At 51.5% G+C, this 21,263-nt stretch overlaps 1 protein-coding gene across 1 annotated transcript in view; it reads right to left on the bottom strand.

Annotated features, from left to right (window-relative positions):
- Positions 1 to 12,808: 12,808 nt before the first annotated feature.
- Positions 12,809 to 21,263, bottom strand: part of GRHL1 (grainyhead like transcription factor 1) — a 47,946-nt gene continuing 39,491 nt past the window's right edge. The window contains exons 12-16 of the mRNA XM_069494547.1: positions 20,517 to 20,554; positions 18,181 to 18,272; positions 17,790 to 17,875; positions 15,706 to 15,770; positions 12,809 to 14,499 (exon numbers count right to left, since the gene is read on the bottom strand). Coding sequence (XP_069350648.1) covers positions 14,385 to 14,499; positions 15,706 to 15,770; positions 17,790 to 17,875; positions 18,181 to 18,272; positions 20,517 to 20,554 — 396 coding nt within the window. The 3' untranslated portion in view covers positions 12,809 to 14,384. The remainder of the gene's footprint in view (positions 14,500 to 15,705; positions 15,771 to 17,789; positions 17,876 to 18,180; positions 18,273 to 20,516; positions 20,555 to 21,263) is intronic.

Here is a 21,263-nt window from a genome sequence, read left to right on the forward strand (position 1 = left end):
AACACCTGCTAACTGCTCATTAAAATGCAAGAATGAGATGGGAGAAGGCAGATAAATACCACTTGGAAATTTTTGGCTTAAAATATGTGTAAGGGATCAACTTGCATGTGAAGACTAAAGACGCATTTGAACAAAATGCTTTGAATTTATGCAAAGACTCCCATTTTATCATTCTTATTTGCAGGAACAATATTAAGAATATTCCTATAACAAACACAAAGTTAATCATGTCAGCCACTATTTATCACACAGTGTGCCGGGCACTGCTCCATACACAGTTTGCTGCCATCTCATTTAATTGTCACATAGAGCTCGTACTGGAGGTCTCCTCACCCCCATTTGACAGGGGGGTGTTGAGGGCCCCGCCCAGCCCGGCCCACCCAGCGAGTGTGTGGCCGGCACCTCCACGTACTGTGGGCAGGGGCGAATCTCCTATTTAGATCCTCCAATAATGTTTTGCAGCTGGCACAATTGAAGATTTGTTTATTTTAATAGTTTTATATGATAAAGTGTAATATTTTTATTGCAAAAGCAGTTCATCCTCATTATAGAAAACAGAGAAATACAGAAATTACATGAAAGGAAAAGGATTTTTCTCCTCTTCTCCCTGTCCTTCTCCCCCTTCCCCTCCTCTTCCCACCTTTCCTCCTCCTCCTTCCTCTTCCTCTTCTCCCTCCACCTCTATCTCTTTAATTCTGTGAAGGAACGAAGTCCTCCCCTCTTCCATTCCGCCTGTCTTAGTCCAGGCTGCAGCAACACAACACTGTAACTAGTGGCTTAGCAACCACAGACTTCTCGCAGCTGTGGAGACTGGAAGTCTGAGATCGAGCACAGCAGGTCAGGTTTGGGCGAGGGCTCCTTCCGGGTTATAGACAGCCGCCTTCGCACTGTGTCCTCACGGCAGAGACAGGAGCTAGCTCTCTGGCCTTGCCTTATGACGGCACGATCCTATCATGAGGGCTCCCCACGCACCAACTAATCACCTCCCAAAGGCCCCGCTCCTAATACCAGAACAACATGTGATGTCTGTGGGGTGCAACCATTCAGTCCGTTGCATTCTTCCACCTCCTAACAGGTAAACAGCGCTGGACTTTCTCTGTATGTAAACAAACACACACACTCATTTTCTTTGGTTTGGAATGTTTTTACCCATGAATGTATTCAAAGGTGTACATATTCCACTGCAATTTGCACTTTTGTTCCTGGGCGCCTTTCATCTAGGCTCAGACTTACAGCCCTGGCTCCTCAGCCCCACGGACCCTCCAGCAGCCCACTTGACACTGTGAATCCTCAGTTTCTTCAACTCTAAAATGGGAGCAAGACTAGCCGTGGTGGCTCACGCCTATAATCCCAGCATTCTGGGAGGCCGAGGCAGGAGGATCACTTAAGGCCAGGAGTTCGAGACCAGCCTAGGCAACATAGCAAGACTCCGTCTGTATAAAATATTAAAAAAAAGAAATTAGCTGGGTGTGGTGGCATGTGCCTGTAGTCCCAGCTACTCAGGAAGCTAAGGCAGGAGCATCACTTGAGCCCAGAAATTTGAGGTTGCAGTGAGCTATGATCACAACACTGCACTCTAGCCTGGGCAGCAGATGGAGACCCTGTCTCTAAAAAAAATGGGAATAATAATACCTCCCTAGGCGAATTGTTTTGAGAATTAGATATGATGTTCCATAAAACATGGCCCTATAGGCTACCAAATTACGCCTGCCCAGAACAGGTTATTTTTTTGGCTTCCTGGGCCCAACCTTCCTTTCATGCCAGAAACAGTTTGTGTGTATGGGGGAGGTGCATTTTGTTTTATGCTTGGAGAACGGGACAGCTGGGGTGCCTCGTACTTTGTGGAGCTGAATCTGTCAGCCCAGCCTGTGGGACCCCTGAGACCTTGGCAGGGACCGGAGTCCAGGGGCAGGTGGAGGCACCCCAGGAACTGCTGTATCAAATACCACCACTGAGCTTGCACCCCAGGCTGGTGGGCCGGCCTCAGCTGGGGTGGTCCTGGATCCTCTTCAAGAGCAGACTGTTCTACACCAGGCCTTGGAGCCACTTTTGGACACACGCACACTTTCCTGCTCAGCTGTTGCAGAGCAGGGTTGGAGACCATTCAAGTTCCCAACCCTCCGGCTTCCTGGCTTGGGCTTGGCAGGGAAGGAAGGGAGGGGACGAGGGTGTCTCAGGCCTGGTACATTCCTCTAGGTAGAAGCAGGTGGGAAGGGGGTGCCAGGAGCCCCTGTCCCACAGGGGTTCCCTGAGGGCTTTGCCTGCTATCTGGGAGTCAAGAAGCTCCTGACCTGGGGGAAAAAAATCCCTGGGGTATGGGCCTGGGCGCCAGTTCCCCTACAGAGGGACACGTCCAGCCCGATTGTTTCAGCAGACAGTGTTATGTGTGCGACTGTGGTGTGTGGAGGCAGGCTCCTGTCTGCCCTAGCCTCAGTTTCCCCTTCTGGGATGAGAGGACATGGTCAGTATGCTGGTAAAGAAGTGGCAGAAGTGCAGATAAAACAGCCCATGTGGGCTTCAACCAGCCTCTCTGATTCCAGCAAGTATCAGCCCAGGGAATGGGGTTGGGAAGCATTTGTTCCCAAGATTGCCTCATTCTTGTGTCACTCCCACCCCTCATTTAGAGGGAATGAAAGGTGAAATGACCCCCACCCCATCTGGAAAGTGGACACAATCTTCATTATTTTTCCTTCCTTCCTTCCATCCATCCTTCCTTCCTTCTCTCTCTCTCTTTCTTTCTTTCTTTCCTTCTTTCCTTCCTTCCTTTCTTTCATTTTTAGAGAGACGGGTCTCGTTCTGTCACCCAGGCTGGCGTGCAGTGATCCAGGCTTGCAGTGGTGCGAGGCCCGCCTTGGCCTCCCAAAGTGCTGGGATTACAGGCTTGAGCCACCATGCCAAGGCCATTATTTTATTTCAACAGCTCCACACTGAGGGCCAGGTCCAAGCTGGTCCTGGGAGATCCCAATCTTTTGCTGCCCCCGACCCAGTACCCATCAGGGGTGGCGGTGGGGTGACCAGGCAAGAGGTAGGGGAGCTGCAGGCAGACGGGGCTGCATCTGGCTTGAGCATGGCGGGGCCATGAAGCTCTGCCAAGTACCTGGGAATCCATAAGCGTGCTGGGCATGGTCTGCAGACTGCACGAGTCGTGTGTGTGGCGTGCATGTGTGTGGCGTGCATGTGTGTGCACGCTTGTGTGTGTGCACGCAAGTGCTACATCACTTACTCATCTGCTCAACATACGTTCACGGAAGTGTTCCAGGCCCAGGGCGAAGGACTAGGATGTAGCAGGGAGCAAGTCTACACTCCTGCACGCACAGACTCCTCAGTCTGGTGGGGAGACACGCAGCAATTTGCTTCAGCGGATGCCGGAGTTACAGGAGCACACAGGTGAGCCCTGGCCCAGCCTCCTGGGAGTCTAAGTGGAAGCTGAAGATGAGGGTGAGTGTGTGTGTGCATGCATGTGTGTGTTCGTGCACGCGTGTGTTGGGATTCAGGGACAAGCATGTACAAAGTCCACAACAGGCATTCTGAGCATGGGACGGACATTCGGGGGGTCGCTCGTGTTGCTTGAGTATGGACCCCATGTGGGTGCACTGTTGAGCAGGGAAACAAGAGCCCTGCTGGGACCTCTGGCCCGGCCGTAAGAGGGTAACAGTTGTCAGACTTACCTTTCCCCCAGACAAATTATATGAAGCAACTGTGTTCAAGCATGGATGACCCCACAGGGCTGAGACCCCTAGAGAAGGACACACGTGAGGAGCTCCCGTGTCACTCTGGCTTTCTGCCTGAAGGCAGCCGAGGCACTTTCTGAACACAGCAGAGGGAAGTGGAGCCAGAGAGCAGCGATCTTCCGGGGCAAACAGAGACGGAGTTCAGGGCCACCGAGGTGGCTGCAAGTTGTGGGTCCGGAGAGGACTGAGTTGAGCAAGCAGGAGCCCCAGGCATTTGCACAGGAGTCAGGAGTCCCTTTGAGTTCTGAGCAAGTCCTAGACTGCACAGGAACAGAACGCCACCTGGAAGCCGGAAGCCGGCGGGGGTGGGGAGGGGGTGGTGGGCCGGGCGCCGCGGGGGAGCTGGGAGCTGAGCGGCCGCACAGGCGTGGGGATGGTGGGCTCTGACCAGCCAGAGTGAAGAGACTGTGCCGTACACACCAGGCATTCCACTGCTCAGAAAAACCACCCTCTTTTGAAAGTTAGATTTAGTGAGGTGTCATTTACATACGGTGAAATTCATCATTTCTTAGGTGTACAGTTTTATGAGTTTTGACAAATGCACACAGTTATATAATCGCCACCACGATCAAGACAGCAAACATTTCTATCACCCCAAAGCGTTCCCCAGCATCATTTCCTCCCCCCACTCTGGCCCCTGGTAACCACGGCTCTGGTTTCAGTCTTTTGAAAAGGACACCCTTTAGGTTCAGTGCGGTAACCCTGGAGTAAGGGCGAAGACAGACAAGCACAGCACAGACGGTGGGTGCTGCTAGAGATGACAAATCTCCCAGGCATCAGAGGGCGAGAGATCCCTGCTGGGGGAATTACGGAAGGCTTCATGGAGGAGATTCCTTTTGCACTAGGCTTTAAAAAATGGTTGGGAAAGTTGAAAAATAACAATTTTTAAAATCACCCGTAAAATCATCTGTTACCCAAACGTGATCACTATTGGTAATCTGATAAATTCCCTCTCATTGAATTCACTTCTTATTTTTCCCTAAATGGAGCTCAAATCCTGTCTCCTCCAATCTGTTTTGCATTTTTCAGTTAATATCATTTCAAAAAGTATTTTCCAAAAACTCTTTGTAGCATCAATTTGTAACAGCTTTGAAATATTTCATTGTCTGTGACATAGTCCAATTAACCAGGTCTCTGTTATTTAGTATTGGTTATTTTCAAGTTCTAATTAATCCCGAGATAAACACCTCGTTCTGCCCCGTTCCGATTAGTCTCTTAAGTTAGGTTCCCAGGAGTGGAATGGTTGGTTCCAAAGACATAAACATTGTGAACTTCCTGGTACGCATTGCCAAATGACTTTTCTAGACAGTTGTACAAATTTGCACCCCTCCACACTTGCTCTTTTATGTTGTAGCACATGTTTACATGCCTTTTCCCTCACAGATCATGCCCTGTCCTCCTTCCTGTCCCCAGTGTCCAGCACAGGGCAGCAGCCCAGGGACACCCCTGCATCAGTTGTGACTTTCACAGAGGAGCGGCACTACCAAGGGTCATGGAAAGAAGCCTTGACAGCACTCTGGGAACCAAAACCTGGGTAAATGTGGATGAACACAGGAGTCTCTGGACCCAACCTGGCGTAGAGATGACCTGTAAGTTTAGCCTCCTCATTTGAGGGTAGGGACACCGAGGTCCAGGTGGGGCAGGTGGCTTCCAAAGAGCACGGCGCACCCATGTCCGCTCCATGCCCCGGTGATGTGGGTGGCTGAGCCAGGCTCCTGCGACCTCCCCGCAGTGGGACCCACACAGCCAGGGACCTCAGGGCCACGGTTGGCCTCCCCGGAGTCACAGCACAGCACCCACCCTGCTGTGCGTGCACGCGAGGGCAGGGACATGATCTGAGCACAGACACTCCCAGGCAAACTGCCAAAAGGAAGGTAGGAAGAAAAACGATGTGGACTGGGAGGCAAGTCCCCCCTTCAGTGAGAGTTTCCTCTTCTTCTAACCCAGGGAGACCCTCAAGATGGCTGTAGCCCCCTTCAGAGACCCAGTGTTGCAGAATCGTACCAGCTATGGGGAACCTAGAACAGGAACCCCTTTCTCAGCCCCCCAGGCAAATAGATTGCCGCGCGGCTGGACGGTGCCACCAAGCAGCTGTGAGGCCTTGAGCGAGCAGCTCACCCTTGCCCCGCCGCGCCGTCTGTGAACTGGGCCGGCAAGACCCGCCTCACAGGGCTACTGTGAGCGTCCAGTTAGACAGTGTGGCGAAGCCCTGTGCCTTGCCAGGAGTGGGTACTCGACACCCATCTTTGCTATAGGACACATTCGGAGACAGCAGGCCACCCTGCAAGGCGTATTTTTTAGAGACCCTGATTCCCCATCAAAGCTGGGATTTGCTTTTCTTACCTCCTGCAGTAGATGCTGCTCCCACGGCCCTTGGTGAGCCTCCCGCTAGTCCTGATCTGTAGCCCCTCCCACACCGAATCCAGGCAGGCCTTGAGACCTGTTTGACCAACACTATGTGGCAGAATGACGCTGTGCCAGCTTCAGGCCTTCAGAGGACTTGGGACCCAGCTGCATGCTCTCGGGAAGCCAGGCTACCCCACAGCAGGGAAAGGCCACACGAGCAGCCGCAGGAGTGACCTTGGCCCACATCGCACGAAGCAGAAGAACCACCCAGTCAACCCTCAGAATCCTGAGAAATAATAAAGCACTGCCATTTCAAGCCACTGAGATTTGAGGTGGTTTGTCACTCAGTAACAGATAACTGAACCTGCCCCTTCCCCATGGCAGCCTCATCCTCTTCAACTCCCAGGAGGCTGGGCCAGGGCCCACCCGTGTGCTCCCGTAACTCCGGCATCTGCTGAAGCAACTTGCTGCGTGTCTCCCCACCAGACTGAGGAGTCTGTGCGTGCAGGAGTGTAGACTTGCTCCCTGCTACATCCCAGTCCTTTGCCCTGGGCCTGGAACACTTCCGTGAACGTATGTTGAGCAGATGAGTAAGTGACGTGGCACTTGTGTGCACACACAAGCGTGCACACACATGCACGCCACACACACACGACTCGTGCAGTCTGCAGACCATGCCCAGCACGCTTATGGATTCCCAGGTACTGCTGTGCTCAGGCCTTGGCCGGGAATCCACGTCTCAGATGCAGCCCTGTGGGGAGAGCACAATAGCTCCTCCGTCTTCGTGCCCTCCGACCCCTTCCCTGTCCCTCTTGTCAGCTCCCACCAGCTGCTCATGGGACCGCTGTGCATGTGCCCTTATCTCCCTGAGCCAAGGCCCCAGCGCAGGGGCAGGTGCAAAGGGACGCTGCGTGTTTATTGCTTGGGCCTTCCAGGAAACAGAGGCCCCTTCCCAGAAGGCCCCTTGGCTGGGAGCCTGCAGCCAGGCCCCTGCTCTGGGGAGGAGACTACACGTCTTGCGCAGGCCTGAGGACACAGGTGGTGCCAGGATAGGCCAGAGGGCGGCAGGCTGGGGGTGGCCTGAAAACCACACTGCCTTCTGTCCTGCCACGGCAGGTCTGTGTAAACCTACCCCCAAAGGCCGAGGGAGCCGAGAGGCTGAGGGAAGAGGCGGACAAATCCAGTTTCTCAGAAAGAAACTTTGAGCAGGGACTCAGGAGCAGAAGCCGAGGCAGTGGATGCCTCCGCACTGCTACCCCCAGACCCGGGGCTGGACACCCAGGGAATTTGCCTCAGGGCAGGATTTATAGTCAGTGTGTTTACCATAGCATCAAGGTTGTTTTGGCCTAAGGGCAGGATTTATAGTAAGTAAGTGAAAGCAGAAATCTTAGAGCAATCCAGGAACGGGGCTAATCAAAAGATCAAAGTCAACCTGGCAGAGCAGCATCCAAGGTGGAGCTCCAGCCTCCACGCCTCCCGGGACAAGAAGGCTTAATCTGCAAAGCCGCCTCCCGGTCACCCTCCACATCCAGTCAGCCATGCTGGGCAGCCCTTCCTCTCTGCCTGCCCTCACGGAGCCCCACGCGTCCCCTGCCCTCATTTCGTCTGTGTCGGGACTCCTGCCTCACAGCCTCTTATCCACCACCCAGCTGCAGCCAGAATCACCTCTCTGCAGCCCAAAGCTGGTCTAGAACTCCCCTGCTCAAAACCCCTCTGTCGCACCACCCTTCCCTCTGGACCAGTTCCAAACGCATCTAGTAGCAGAGTGAGGAATGCAGAGTCCCAGGCCTGGTTTGGGGCCCAGCCGGCTGCTGTTTGCTGGTGATGGTGGGGGTGCACCAGGAAGTGCCGGGGAGGTGCCCCATGTCAGTTGGTGAGGCAGGGGAGGGTCCAGTGCCCAGGGCCTGGCCAGGTGACCCCACCCTCACATGTGGGAGGAGACCCTGGAAGGGAAAGAGGCAAACAGCTCTGTCACCGTTCTCCCCCCAGCTCCCCAGCCCGAGTCCCCACCCAGACCCCTCACATCACAGCGCCGCTCCTCTGAGGCAGGCCGGGCTCCTGCCCCGCCTCGCCCAGCCTTGGAAGGCCTTGCCCCGCGCTCTCCTCCCGTGGAGCTCCTGCTCAGCCTCTCCTGTCCCACATCATGTCACCTCTTCCGTGAAGTCTCCAGACCACAGCCACTCGGGCCTCCCTTGGGCTTTTCCTGATGGTCCAGATGCTTTAATTGCCTGACTCTACCACCTTCAAAGTCCCTACCCGGGCAGGGTAGGGACTTGTGTCATTTACGGCTGCCTTCACCCCACCCTTCCTGGCTCCAGGAAACCATTGTGCAGTCTCGCACCGGAGCCTCCTTCCCCTTTCCTGGCAGTCAGGGCTTGGGTGTATGGCGCAGGCTGAGCCCATGCGCTGCCGGGACACTGCCTCTGCGCTGATGTCCCAGGAGGTGCCAGTGAGCGGGATTTGCCCCTGGGTGGCAGTGGGGTAGGGTGGAGGGTGTGTCCTAGGCAGTTCCTGGCCCTGGTTCCTGGGGTGGGACCTTGGCTGTGCTCCTGTCTGTTTTCCCAGCTTTCCTATGGATTTTTAGAGCTGTTTTTTGCCTAAATGCGCCATCGTTTTCCTCCTTCTCCTTGGAAGGCATCCCTCTGACTCCGGGCTGGCATGCCCCACCTGATGGCAAATTTCCCTGGAGAAGAAACAGAGTAGCTAAAAGTGTCCCATGACACAGGCTTACTGCTGTAACTTCTTGCAGGAATTCCCGAGAAGCTTCAGGCCCACCCTCCTGCATGGTCCCCCCCTTCCCAAAGTTAGCAGCCAGGCCACAGGCAAACCAGCCAGGCTAACCCCCCCAATGCACATACGTGCACATGCACACGTGTGTGAATATGCACACGTCACACGTGCACGGACAATACGTGTGAATATGCACATACATGTGAACACGTACACATGCACGCACGCACATGCACACACGTGAACATGCACGCATCATGCATGCTCACATGTGCACTCCAGCACATGCACATGCACACGCCTGTCACTGCTGCTCCTTATGTGCATGAGACTTTGGCTGCCATATGAGACTCTGCCCTGCGGCAGGGGTGCTGGGGCTGCCTTTGCTCAAGCACCCCAGTTACAGGGGAGCCTTCTGTTGGGTTCCCTGACTACGCTGAACCCACTCTCTCTCCCTGTCTTCCCACCCCTCGATGCCCCTCTGCCCTTGGGATCCAAGCCTTCTCCCCCTCTTCCTCCCTTCACTGATTTGGGGGCAGTTCTGACTCTATCCTCCCCCCACCCCTCCCCGGACACAGTGTCCATACACTCTCCACGTGGACACACTCCCAGCTGCTTGGGCTCTGTCTACACTGGCAAGGGGAAGTGAGTACACTGGCAAGGTGAGGCAAAGGAGATGCCCTGGGAACAGACGACATCAGACTGAATTTTAGGAAGCTGTCGGGCCAGAGAATTCTCTGAGGTGTCCGTAGGAGGGAAAATGCCTTCCGTGGGTCTTCGCGTGGGTCTGCCCAGCGCTCCGGGCGATGAGGTTCGGGTTGTGCGTCGTCACGGGAAATCTCCAAGGCGATGCCGTGTGCCCAGTGCCCCAGCGGCGTCCAGTGATGGTTTTCCCTGTTTGTAACAATGTTCATTTTGGTTTCTTGACTAAGGTGCTGACAGGTGTCTCCATGTAAAGTTAGTCTTTTTATTTTGTAATTAATAAGTATTTTGAAGGGAGGTACTTTGAAATTATGTAAATATCCATTCTTCATTAAAATTTCAATTTCTTCATGTATTAATGTATATCAGGATACCCCATAATATTTTGAAATAAATAAAAAAACTATCAGTATGGAGTTGTGATATTCTATTTTATTCAATAAGTTATATGTGACAGTCATTTATTTATTTTGATGCTCAAATTGTCCCAGATTTGCCTGGTGGGAGCCCCTGTAGTCTGAAGGTTTATGTCCCCTCACAATTCTTATGTTGAAATCCTAACCCCCAAGGGGGTGGCCTTAGGAGGTGGGGCCTTCGGGAGGTGATTAGGCCGAGGGAGCAGAGCCCGTGCTGGGATGAGTGGCCTTATGAGAAGAGGGCAGAAAGCTCCTTTCTTGCCACGATGGGGGGACACCACCGGAAGTCAGCCACCTGTAGCCGGAAGAGCCCTCACCAGAACCCGACCCTGCTGGCTCTTGGCCTCAGACCTCCAGCCTCCAGAACTGTGAGACACAGTTTCTGTTGTTTACAAGCCGTCTGATCTATGGTGTTTTGTCAAAGCAGCCTCAACAGACTAAGACAGCTCATTCCCGGAGCTGGGCAGGTGCGGGCAGACCCGCGCTGGCTGGGAGGCCAAGGAGCCGTGGCCTGGGAGGACACAGACCCCAGGGCCCTGGAGGCAGACAAGAGGCTCTGTGGGGTGGCTCTGGCTCGGTGGATGCCACTTCCCAGGTCTGCTCGCTAAGTCCTGCCCCAGACCTGAAGACCAAGGACGGCCATGGGGCAGGCCTGAGAGCAGTGGGAGCTGCCACCCCCTGCACTCCCACCCCTGCTCTGTGCTCCTGGGTCCCAAGTCCTTGTCCAGGCAGGGCCTGGGGCTAGGGGTCACCAGGCCAATGTATCTGGCACCTGCTTCCATGGAGTCTCTTGCCTGTCTGTGCCTCAGTTTCTCCATCTGGCCCCTGCGTGGTGCAGCTGTGAAGGCCAGGAGCTCTGCGTGCAGACCTCGGCCCGGCTGCCCCCACTGTGGGTCTTTGTGGTGGGGAGGTCATCCCTGTCTTCCTCAGGGACTGGTGCACGGGGCCTCTTGTCATTCCTTGCGTCGAGGACAGGCAGGGGATGAGGGAGGAGGCACCCTGGGGGGTTGTGACACACTGGAGGGAGCAGAGAGGCTGGCTGGGGTGGCAGGTGTGGGCACCAAGCAGGAGGCCAGAGGCCAGAGTCTCAGGCAGGGGACTTGGTTGAGGACAGACCCACAGACACGTCTGTGTCAGGTTGCTGAGCCCCCGCCCTCGTGACAGTGACGTTCAGGGCAGAGTGTCTTTTCTGCCTGGGAACACTGGGGAGAGGTTGGGCTGTGGGCTTCGGGGGTGCTGCTGGCCCCCCACATGGAGGGTGGGCCTCGTGCCAGGCTCAGCCTGCCCTGACCCTGCGGCTGGCCCTGCTGGGGTGAAGGCCTGTCCCTGCCCTCTAGGGCGGCCCTGGCAGCCAAGAGCAGGGAGGGAACCAGTGGGAAGCCCTTGGGCCAGCCATGGTGACTTGTGTAAACTTCAGGGGCCAAAAGAAAAACAAACAAACAAACAAAAAAAAAAAAAAAAAGAAAGAAAGAAAAAAAAAAAAAAAGAAAGATAAACTTCAGGGGCCTAGAACCATCTGGAGGCCAGAGCTGGAAGTGGGGGAAAGGTCGCAGCGTCGCGCCAACAGTGGGGCTGTGCGCCAGGGCCAGCGGGAGCAAGGTGGCCTGTGGCCAGCTGGGCCAGACATCCACAGGCCAGCCTCTGCCTGGCCGCCGGCCACCGGGAAGGCTGCGCGTACGTGCGGACAGCCTGGCCAGCCTCCTGGCCTCCCGGGCGGGCCGGCGTGGGGAGGACCGTGGGAAGGAGGCCCCACTGCGGGTCTCCCCGTCCTGCCTGGACGGGGCTTCTCCAGGTCCTGGCCCTGGCTGTCCTGCAGGAGGGCGTTGTGAGCCACTGCCAGGGTGCAGGGGGCTGGAGTGGAGGGGATGGCTGCACAGGGCCCTGGTGGGTGTGGGGCCTCCCCACAGGGCTCCGGCTCACCGTCCGGCCCCCACACCTGCAGGCAGAGGCTCCCGCGGGGAGAGACAGAGACAGCGAGGAGACAGGTCTCCTCTCTCAGCTGGGCTTGCCCACATCAGGCTGCGGCCAGGGGGCCGTGCAGTGTGTCCAGAGGGTGTCTGCTAACTGGGAAAGAGGTCACTTGTGAGGCAGACCGCAGTGACCTTTCACTTTACGTCAGCCGAGATGCCCCCAGGCCGGGACTACGGAACACAGACATCATATGCGCGTGCCTCGGGCGCTCCGCCAGGCCCCCGCTGTTCCCAGGGTTTTGCTGGGTTTGTTTCAACCAGCAGCTACTTGATTCCAACTCCTGCTAAGAATTTCCTGGTACACAGGAGAGAATGACACAGCCCTGCTGCCCTCTGGAGCCAGTGGCTGTAGGCACACAGGGGTTGGGGACAGCAGGGAGGCCACCTGGACGCGAGAGTGGTGAGTAGGTGCCGATCGGGAAGCGAGGTCACAGCCAGCGGTGACAAGGGCAGCTCACCAGGGGTGCAGGGAGCCAACGCCCAGAGGCAGGTGAGGGCAGAATCACGTCCACAGGGACCGAGGGGAGTCTGTCTTTAAGAGAGACAGGGTCATGTCAACTCTGGGTGCAGGCGGACCGGAGCTGTGGGAAATGGGAGAGGGAGACCATTCCCAGGTAGAGATTCAAGTCATCTTTTAATTAAAAAAAAAAAAAAAGCTTCATTGAGGTAATTGCATAATTCATATGTAATGAGCTGCTGATGTAAGTCCAGCCCAGACTCATTTCTGAGCTTGTAACACGTAAAATCCCTAGCCTGGGCCACAGAGCAAGACTCTGTCTCTTAAAAAAGAAAAGAAATAAAATAAGGCAAAAGTGCTATAAGGAGATCCTTTTCTGTTCCAATATTTGAAGATCTCAAATTTTGTTTTACTAATGAAAATATATAGTCAAATTGAATAATAGGAAATGACATATTATGAAATAGACATATAAAATTTAATCCCTCTAGCTTAAAATACATCTTCAATGATATAATTAGAAACAAGACAAAATCAACTTCATAAAACAAAATATAAAAGTTATACAACCCACATCCCATACCTTATTTTAGAAAACCAGTAACTTAGTTCACATACTTCATTAGAATATTTTAACCTAAGAATGTCACTATCAATCCTACTTATATAAATGACCTATTCTAGCTCCCTGAACCTAAAGATACCCGTGATTTTTGTTTCGGTTATAAAATTACATTTTTTAGTATTTTAATATATTTAAACATGTATACAAAATGTTCCCCTGCCATGGTAATATATTCTCATAAATTTGTGAATGCTTTCTAGAATTGTTAACAACAAAGATAAAGCTTGAAGGCTCTGAACATGATGAAATAATCATTTCTTATAACAGGAAGATTAGGAAGAACTCCATTTTGAGTTGTGTCACTTGGTACACAATCATTACAACATCTGTGTTGCAATTACTGTGTGTTCACCCTATGTAAGTACAGCTGCTGATACCAGCATATACAGCAGACATGAATTGCAGCAGTGTTTTACTTCATTTGTTACACAGTGCAGAAATAAAAATGATAACATTCTCAATAGCAAACAGAATCTATCATTTGAGGAGGTTTTGTTACGCTATGGAATGATTGCTTGTGTTTGAGAAAACACAAGAGAAAACAGGTTTTTAGAGGGTTTCCACTAAGCAAGGAATTCTATGTGGTTGGTATACATTACCAAAAATAACTTAACCATTTGTCTAGAGAAAGTCTTTAAGGCAGATCTTACTGCATATCTTCACTGTATGTACACAGACACCATATTTATATATTATATATTTATATAAGACATGTATGTACACATTTACAGACATAGACCTTCAAAAATATATTGCACTTATATACAATGCAGCTTTATCTTAACTGATTTCATATGTAACCCATTTAAATTCTTCATAAGAAAGGCAGTTGATATGTCCAAGAAAGTTGCAAAGGAAGATTTTGGTAACATGCCCTATTTTAGTAAACATTTATTGGAGGTGAGAGGCTGAGGGAGAAAGGACTCACCCCTTTGCACCTCAGGTGCCCATGAACGTGAGGCAGCAGAGCCTCACGGAGTCCAGGCAAGGGCGCCCGTCCGTAGAGCCAAGCCTGCTGCTCTCCTGACTTCCCCTAGCGAGCGGGCTCACCAGTATCGCAGGGACAAGGTAGATAGCCCAATATTTTGATAAATAATGTAGCAGATATCCTAAAGGTTCCCAGAGGCTCTGTTAAATCCTGGAACAAATTTTTCACTTTTAATCCTAAATATATCAGAAAATTCAAACATAGTGGTATGTGGATTTCTCTGTCATCTGAAAAATGCCAATGCAATAAATTAAATGCTCTAAGCCAAATGCAGCTCCAGCACCAACTCGAAAGGAATCCCTTCCCTTGACACTCGCCTGTGTTCGCGAGGTTGCTGACTGGGGAGCCCGGGGCTCGCCGGGCTGTAAGATCTCGCCACACCTTCATTGAACGCGTGGGGGGCTGCGGGCCCTCCGGCTCTAGATCTCAGTCAGGGTGAGCTTGTACGACCCCCCCACTTCTTCGATCTGCAGCTGGAAGGTGTCTTCATTGGAGTAATGCTTCACGATGTTGTCATCCATGTTCACCAGGATCCTGGAAGACAGACAGGCAAGACAAACAACTTCGTTCCTGCCCCTCTGGAGTCAGACCTAGACCCAACGTTAGCTCTGCCACTTACCGGCTGGGACATATGAGGCGAATTATTTAAACCTCCCTGAGCCTCTATTTCCTCATCTATAAAATGGGGACAATAATAGTGCCTACCTTGTAAGATTGTTGAGAAAATTAAATAAAGAGAGAACTGAGTTAAGCACTTACATCACAGCACGTGGTAAACAAAAAATACTAGCTATGTGTTATTGCATCTGGCATGTGGTGGTCCCTTATAAATGGTACTTATTATAACATAACAAAATAAATCTACACAAGGAACGTTTCATTGGTCCAGCTTTGGAAAGCAACTGAATAAAATTAATTGCATGATCTGAAGCCACATTTCCCTGACAAATTATCTTGTCTGGTAAGTATTCCCCAAAGTTTAAATGATCTACGATCATGGAAAGTTCAACTCTTTCCACTAGACCTATCTAGAAAATTCCAAGTAGAATTTGTTTCAGAATTAAGCCAAATTTTTTTTATGCTATCCCCTGCTTATTCGTGCCAAACAGCATAGACAAGCACAATTTTTGGACACAGCAGCAACATTATGTAACTTGAAACTATGCCCCAGGGCAGGATGGCAGGGCAGAAAGCACAAAGGCTTTAGGGGCAGTCAAAGCTGAGCCTGAATCCTGGCTCCACCGTAAGAAGCTACACGGCCTCGGACCAGCCTCTCCAGCTCTGAGCCTCAGCGGCTGTCTGCAAACGACGCCCAGTGCGCCCCTCCCGCACAGTGCGCCCCTCCCAGACAGTGCGCCCCTCCCGGACAGACGAGGTGAAAACTCAGGGAAGCAGCTCGGGATGTGCCTGGGCCAGGGCCTGGCTCGCGCCGGGGCTCACTGTGCCGGGGGAGCGATTACCGTTGTCCCCCGTGCGCTTCATCCCCGAGGATGGAGCCTCGCTGCTGCCAGGCACGGGACAGCAAATAAAAACTTTACTTGGGACAATAATCCAAAAGATCTGAAAGCAGATCAATTTTATCTAAATAATTTAGTAAGAATAACCATATTCTAGCATTCCCATTTCTATGGCTGCTTCTGGACTGGGCACCACGTATGTGTGTGGCTGGCGTTGGGGGGGCCACACTGGCACTGGGGGTGTCAGTGTTTCAAAGTCACGCGGGAAACAGTCTCTGCTCACCCCTTTTTACACTTCTTGAATATTTTCCCAATCTTGTCATGGGGAACATCATATTTGTCTGAGATCTGAAAGAGCAAAGAAAAATAATTATAATGCTGTTTTCATGGCTTTAAAAAGCAAACAAAAACAATCATTTTACATATATTTAATACATGTAGAATTATTATTTATATACATAAATAATTATATACAGAGTGTGTCACTTTGTTTTTCAAAAACACACACACAAAGACACAGGAAAGACCCACACGTGTCCCTCGAGGGCCCTCGGCCTCTCCTCAGTCCTGGCCGCCCCTCCGGGTAAGGGGCTGTGAGTGGACCCCGATGCAGTGACATCACCCCTGTGCAAACTCTGGGTGTCTTCCTTTCAGGGCACAGAGGCTATTTTTAAAGAGAATGGGCGCATGACTTCAAGGACAAACAGTCTAGATCAAATACTTTATTTGGAATTGTTGTCTAGACCACTCTCGAATTAGGGTCACTGCCTCACCTCAATCTGTGGAGCGAAGTTCAAGGCAGCGCTGAGAACTGGGCCTCGGCAGACTAACCCTCAGATCCCTGCTGATCTTTTAAAAATGTGCATTTCAGACCAACTCGCAGCTCTGTGCTCTAACCAAGCAAGCGCTTTTCCTTTTCGGTATCACTGGATGATAACTTTGCATATAATCCAGTGATTCTCCATCTTTTCCACTCTCCTCTCTCCCCATAATCAAGAGTTTCATAACTTGTGAGAAATGATAAAGGGTCGCCAAGAGATAAGATAAAGAGAAGCTGGAGAAGTGAGGGTGGGGGGTGGCGGTGTCTGTGGTGTGAGCAGGGACATGCTGAGTGACGTCTGTGGGCTCCAGGTGCCCCCGAGAGACACACAGCAGCTCCCAAACCCACATCCCTCATCCCGCTTCGTTCTTCATTGCACTTGTTCTACTTGCAAAATGACATCTTAACTTTCGTGCTTACTTTATTGTCTCTGTCTTCCCAACTAGGAGGTGGACTCCACCTGGCACCGTGTCCCTTACTCTTGTGAGTCCAGAGCCCACAAAAGTGCCCGGCACACAGCAAGCCTGGAATCAAGTTTTGTGAAATGGATCCAATGCACCATGGTTGTCAGGGGCCAGGGAGATATATTTCCAGCCCAGTTATGCACACACTTCGAGCTCAAAGATTTTTTTTTTTTTTTTTTTCCGAGACAGTCTTGCTCTATTGCCTGGGCTAGGATGCAGAGGCATCATCGTAGCTCACAGAAACCTCTAACTCCTGGGCTCAAGCCATCCTCCTGCTTCAGCCTCCCAAGTAGCTGGGACTAGAGGCACGCCCACCATGCCCGGCTAATTTTTCTATTTTTAGTAGAGATGGGATCTTGCTCAGGTTGGTCTAGAACTCCTGAGCTCAAGCGATCCTCCCACCTTAGCCTCCTAGGATTACAGGTGTGAGTCACTGCATCTGCCTGGTGGCTCAAAGATCTCTATGGTCTCCAGGGGACTGAGGTTGGTAAACATCAGGCTATGGTGCCGATTACTTGAATTCTACCCTAGGGCAAAGCCACGATGGGGAGCCACACAGCGTCCTTCCGTGTCTCCTCTCTCACTGACATCCTAAAAGGGAATATGGGATAAGTCACTCCAGCCCGGTGCTGACACCCTGTAGGAAGGATTTATGGCCATCACTGGTTACAGCCCTAAATTTTCTCAAAGATGTTTTGGGTAAGGTTTGACACAAGTTTGGTAATTCCCTACAGTCAGGAGTTTCAAAGGCAGACTGAGAAGCCACTGTTTTTATGTATAAAGTTTTCAAGATTTCATTTGATAAAATATAACTTTTCTTAAGTTCTAAATGGTTTGCTAAATGGCACTTTCCCTTTAATAGAGTATATAAAATTAAACTATTTCAGAGGCCACCACAAATCCATTCAATTCAGTGGAACAGACACGACTGGGAGACTGCAGCGGGGTAAGACCCCCGAGTGAATGTCAACGATTCCAGCAAAGACCCGAAGGAGTCTGGAGCTGCTAAAATTTGGTTCAATGGACTCCGGTGTAAGTTTGCTTTCATTTTTAAAAGGGGATTACAGAGTGGATTCTACTTACAGCTTCCATCAAGCCCTTCAAAGACGGGGTCTTGAGCATGAGAGCATCAAAGACTTCTTCTGACTCCTTTCGAACATAGAGCAGCACTAATCAATCCCCAGCCAGGAAGGAGGAAGCGAAAAAAGAACAATAGGATGTAGTTAATTCACACGAGCAAAATAGGAAAATAGATCTTGGGTACTGGTTAAAATAAAAAACATTCACATCAAGGATGACAAGCGTAAACCAATATAAAATTTGTCCTAAGGAATACATGTTTCAGCTTCCCAGTTCAAGCTAGATGTTGGTTCGATGGAAGAAATCTCAAAAAAGTGAAACTGGACAAGATGCGTTTGAACAGTTTACACTTTTGACAGACTCAGAACCCACTGCCAAATGGAAACCAACACACCTCTCTTTGGTTCTTCTATCCGGGTCAGCTTAGCAGGAGGTGGGACAGCAAAGTCATCTTCCGTGCCATATGGTCCCCTTTTCAAGGCGGAGCTGCGGGCAGTCCAAAACACACCGAGGGGGACGTTTTAGGGCATGTCACTGGATTTTAGGTTTGAAATGACTTTCATTCTTTATGTGGTCCAGCTTCCGGATTTGTGGACGAAAACTCTGAGGCCCGAAGAAAGACACTGACCGGACCAGGGCTCCTGGACACTTAAAGGCAGAGCTGGGGCCACACGCAGGTTACCTCCCACCTGACGTCTGCCACACTCCCACACTAGGACGCTGCCTGCTTAAGGACAGAGTGCCTCTTTTCAGGGAAAAAAAACCTCGTATGCGTGGTACTAAAGGAGAGGACATTTCAAACAGTGAGAGGCGTGAGCAGGAAACGCAAGGGCAGGCTGGCTGAGACAGAATGTCCCACAGGAAGACAGATCTGGAAAGGGAGGTTGGCTATACTGCTGATATCTCGAAGGTTCAGCTCTCAGGAAGAACAGATTGTATGTTGCAGCTAAGAGGGACTCTGTGACGGTTTGGTGAGACAGAATGCTGTGCCCAGAGCATGTGGCCAAGACTGGAGGGACTCTAGGACCTATGAGCAGAATAACCAGTTGGGGGACTCTGGTGACAAGCAGAGCATAAGATTCTAAAGGTTCAAAATACAGAAGCGTCGGTGGAAACAAAAGAGCACGGGCAGAGGAGCACCCGGGCAGAGCTCGGCTCTGAGCACTGGCGGTCGCGGCACCTGCCGTGGAGGGTCCGCTGGGGCGGGTCGGGGGAGCGACAGGAGAGTCAGTCACTGAAGGCGAAGGAGGGCGCACTGGGTTCTGAGCAGAACGATCCCGTCAGGGACGGGGGCTCACGGTGCTCTGTCCACCCCAGTTCCTGGTACGTGACAGGCGCCGGCGGAAGTGCCTGTAGGACTCACGTCTGAAACACTAAGAACTAACAAGGCGGCAGGGCCCGGCCTTCAGAGAGAAGGCACAGTCGGAAACAGGCGTGGGGTGAGTGTCCCCGAAATGACAGTTCAAGTCTTGGGAATGGATCAAGATGAGGAAGAGGGGAATGAGGGACGAACACTCCCCAAACTTCGGCTCTTTCTGTCACGGTGCGTTTTCCTGAAGATAGATTGGTGTCCAGAGAAAAGGGACATTTAAAAACCAAAGGAAATCTTCCCTTCTTGAAAAACTCAGTCCTGGTGCCACCAGGAAGGACACGCAAGGTGGGGTCTGAGCAAGCTGGCATGGGGAGCCTGGCAGAGCGTGTCAGTGGGTGCCACCCCGCAGCGAAGGCAGAGCCCACAGGGCGAGCAGGCTGCCCACGCTCCCGGATCTAAATGCCATTCTCCACCACAGCGAGCAGCGTTCCCTGGGGAAGGGGCCGATCCCAGGGCTGGAAAAGGGAAAATGCAAGTGCGGAGCATAAGGAAGTGCCCCAAGCGTGAGGAGCGAGTCAGAGGGGGCCAGGAGCCAGGCTGAAGGGCTCCACTGACCCATTCTGGGACCATCAGAGTGTCAAAGTACATGACAGCGATGGATTAGAACTTGCTGAATAAAACACGAAACTATGAGTGCATACTGATATGAATAAATTAATGAATCCACTGAAAGCCTGAAGGGGAATGAGATATTTACAAAGCTACGATGCCCCCTCCCCTGACAACATTTATTGTACAAGGAGGAAGAGCAACTTCCTAGGGGAGAAGCTGGCAGACACCATCTCAATCAAGGGACCAAAGTGAACACCATTCGTAAGGGGACAGACGGAAACCGGGCCCCGTCTGACAGGCTGCACTGAGAACACAGCATTGCTGTTATGACACCCACCAGATGCAGCACCTCAATCTAATCACGAGCAAATGACAGACCCAAACTGAGGGGCAGTCTACACAACACCTGGTCTGTAATCTTCAGAAGTAACGGTCGGAAAAGTCAAGGAGAGGCTGAGATTGCAGACGATGAAAGAGACGTGACAGCCAACCACAACATGGGATTCTGAGCTGGATCCTTTTTTGCTACAAAGGACATTATTGGAGCAACTGGCTGAACTTGAAAGAGGTCCGAGGCCCACACGGCACTACTGCATCGATGCCAATACCCTGACTGGACTGTGACGCAGAGGGACGTCCCTGTCTGCAGGAAACACCCAGTAGGCAGGAGTGGTGGCTCACCCGGCCTGCAACTCAATGGCTCGGGGTGGGGGACAAGTTCTTTGTTTTGTACCTGCGGGTTTTCTACAAGTTTGAGATTGTTTCAAAATCAAATTTACTAAAACAAAACAAAACATAAATCTTACCCTTCACCCTCCAATTCCTCTGAGGCAATGGGAAGGACCTAAGACCAAAGAAATAGATGCTTTTCAAATGTATGCTCAAAATGTTTGACCATAAGTGACTTATTCCTAAAATAAAAATAATTTTGAATTTGACCAATCTGATACAAAATCCTTTAGCCTTATTTTTTCAATGACCAGATTCTTACAGATCTTCTGAACTCCTCCAACGCTGGGGCTGGGCCAAATGGGGCCCAAAGCCTGTTTGCATAAACAGTCTTCACTGAAAGGAAGCCAGGCTCACTCACGCGCATACTGTTTGTAGCTGCTCTGGCACCAGAACAGCAGAGCTGAGCAGCACCACAGAGACTGCGCAGTCTACAAAGCCTGAAATACTCACGGCCTGGCCCTTTACAGAACCCCTGTGCCAGCCCTGCTCGCCCCGGGGCTTCCCGTTAGAAACTAACATACTGGCAGTGGCTCTCCAGGAACTCTGAACAATCATTAGTCCTTACAAACCTGTCTGCAAAGTGCACGGAAGACTGTCTTTTTCATGTTTATTTGAACTCAGCATAAAAAGCATGCTCCACTCTACCGAGTTCCTATCTCTGGTAAGCTTTTGCCGCAAATGAGCTGTGACTATTTTTAAAATTTAGCTTTAGTTGCCAAGACATGGCTGTATACCCACGGCCGTATGCACATGGCTGTATACGCACGGCTGTATACCCACGGCTGTATGCACACGGCTATATACACACACCAGTGACCACT

The sequence above is a fragment of the Eulemur rufifrons genome, chromosome 19 (genome assembly GCF_041146395.1).
Source record: "Eulemur rufifrons isolate Redbay chromosome 19, OSU_ERuf_1, whole genome shotgun sequence".
NCBI classification, from domain to species: Eukaryota; Metazoa; Chordata; class Mammalia; order Primates; family Lemuridae; genus Eulemur; species Eulemur rufifrons.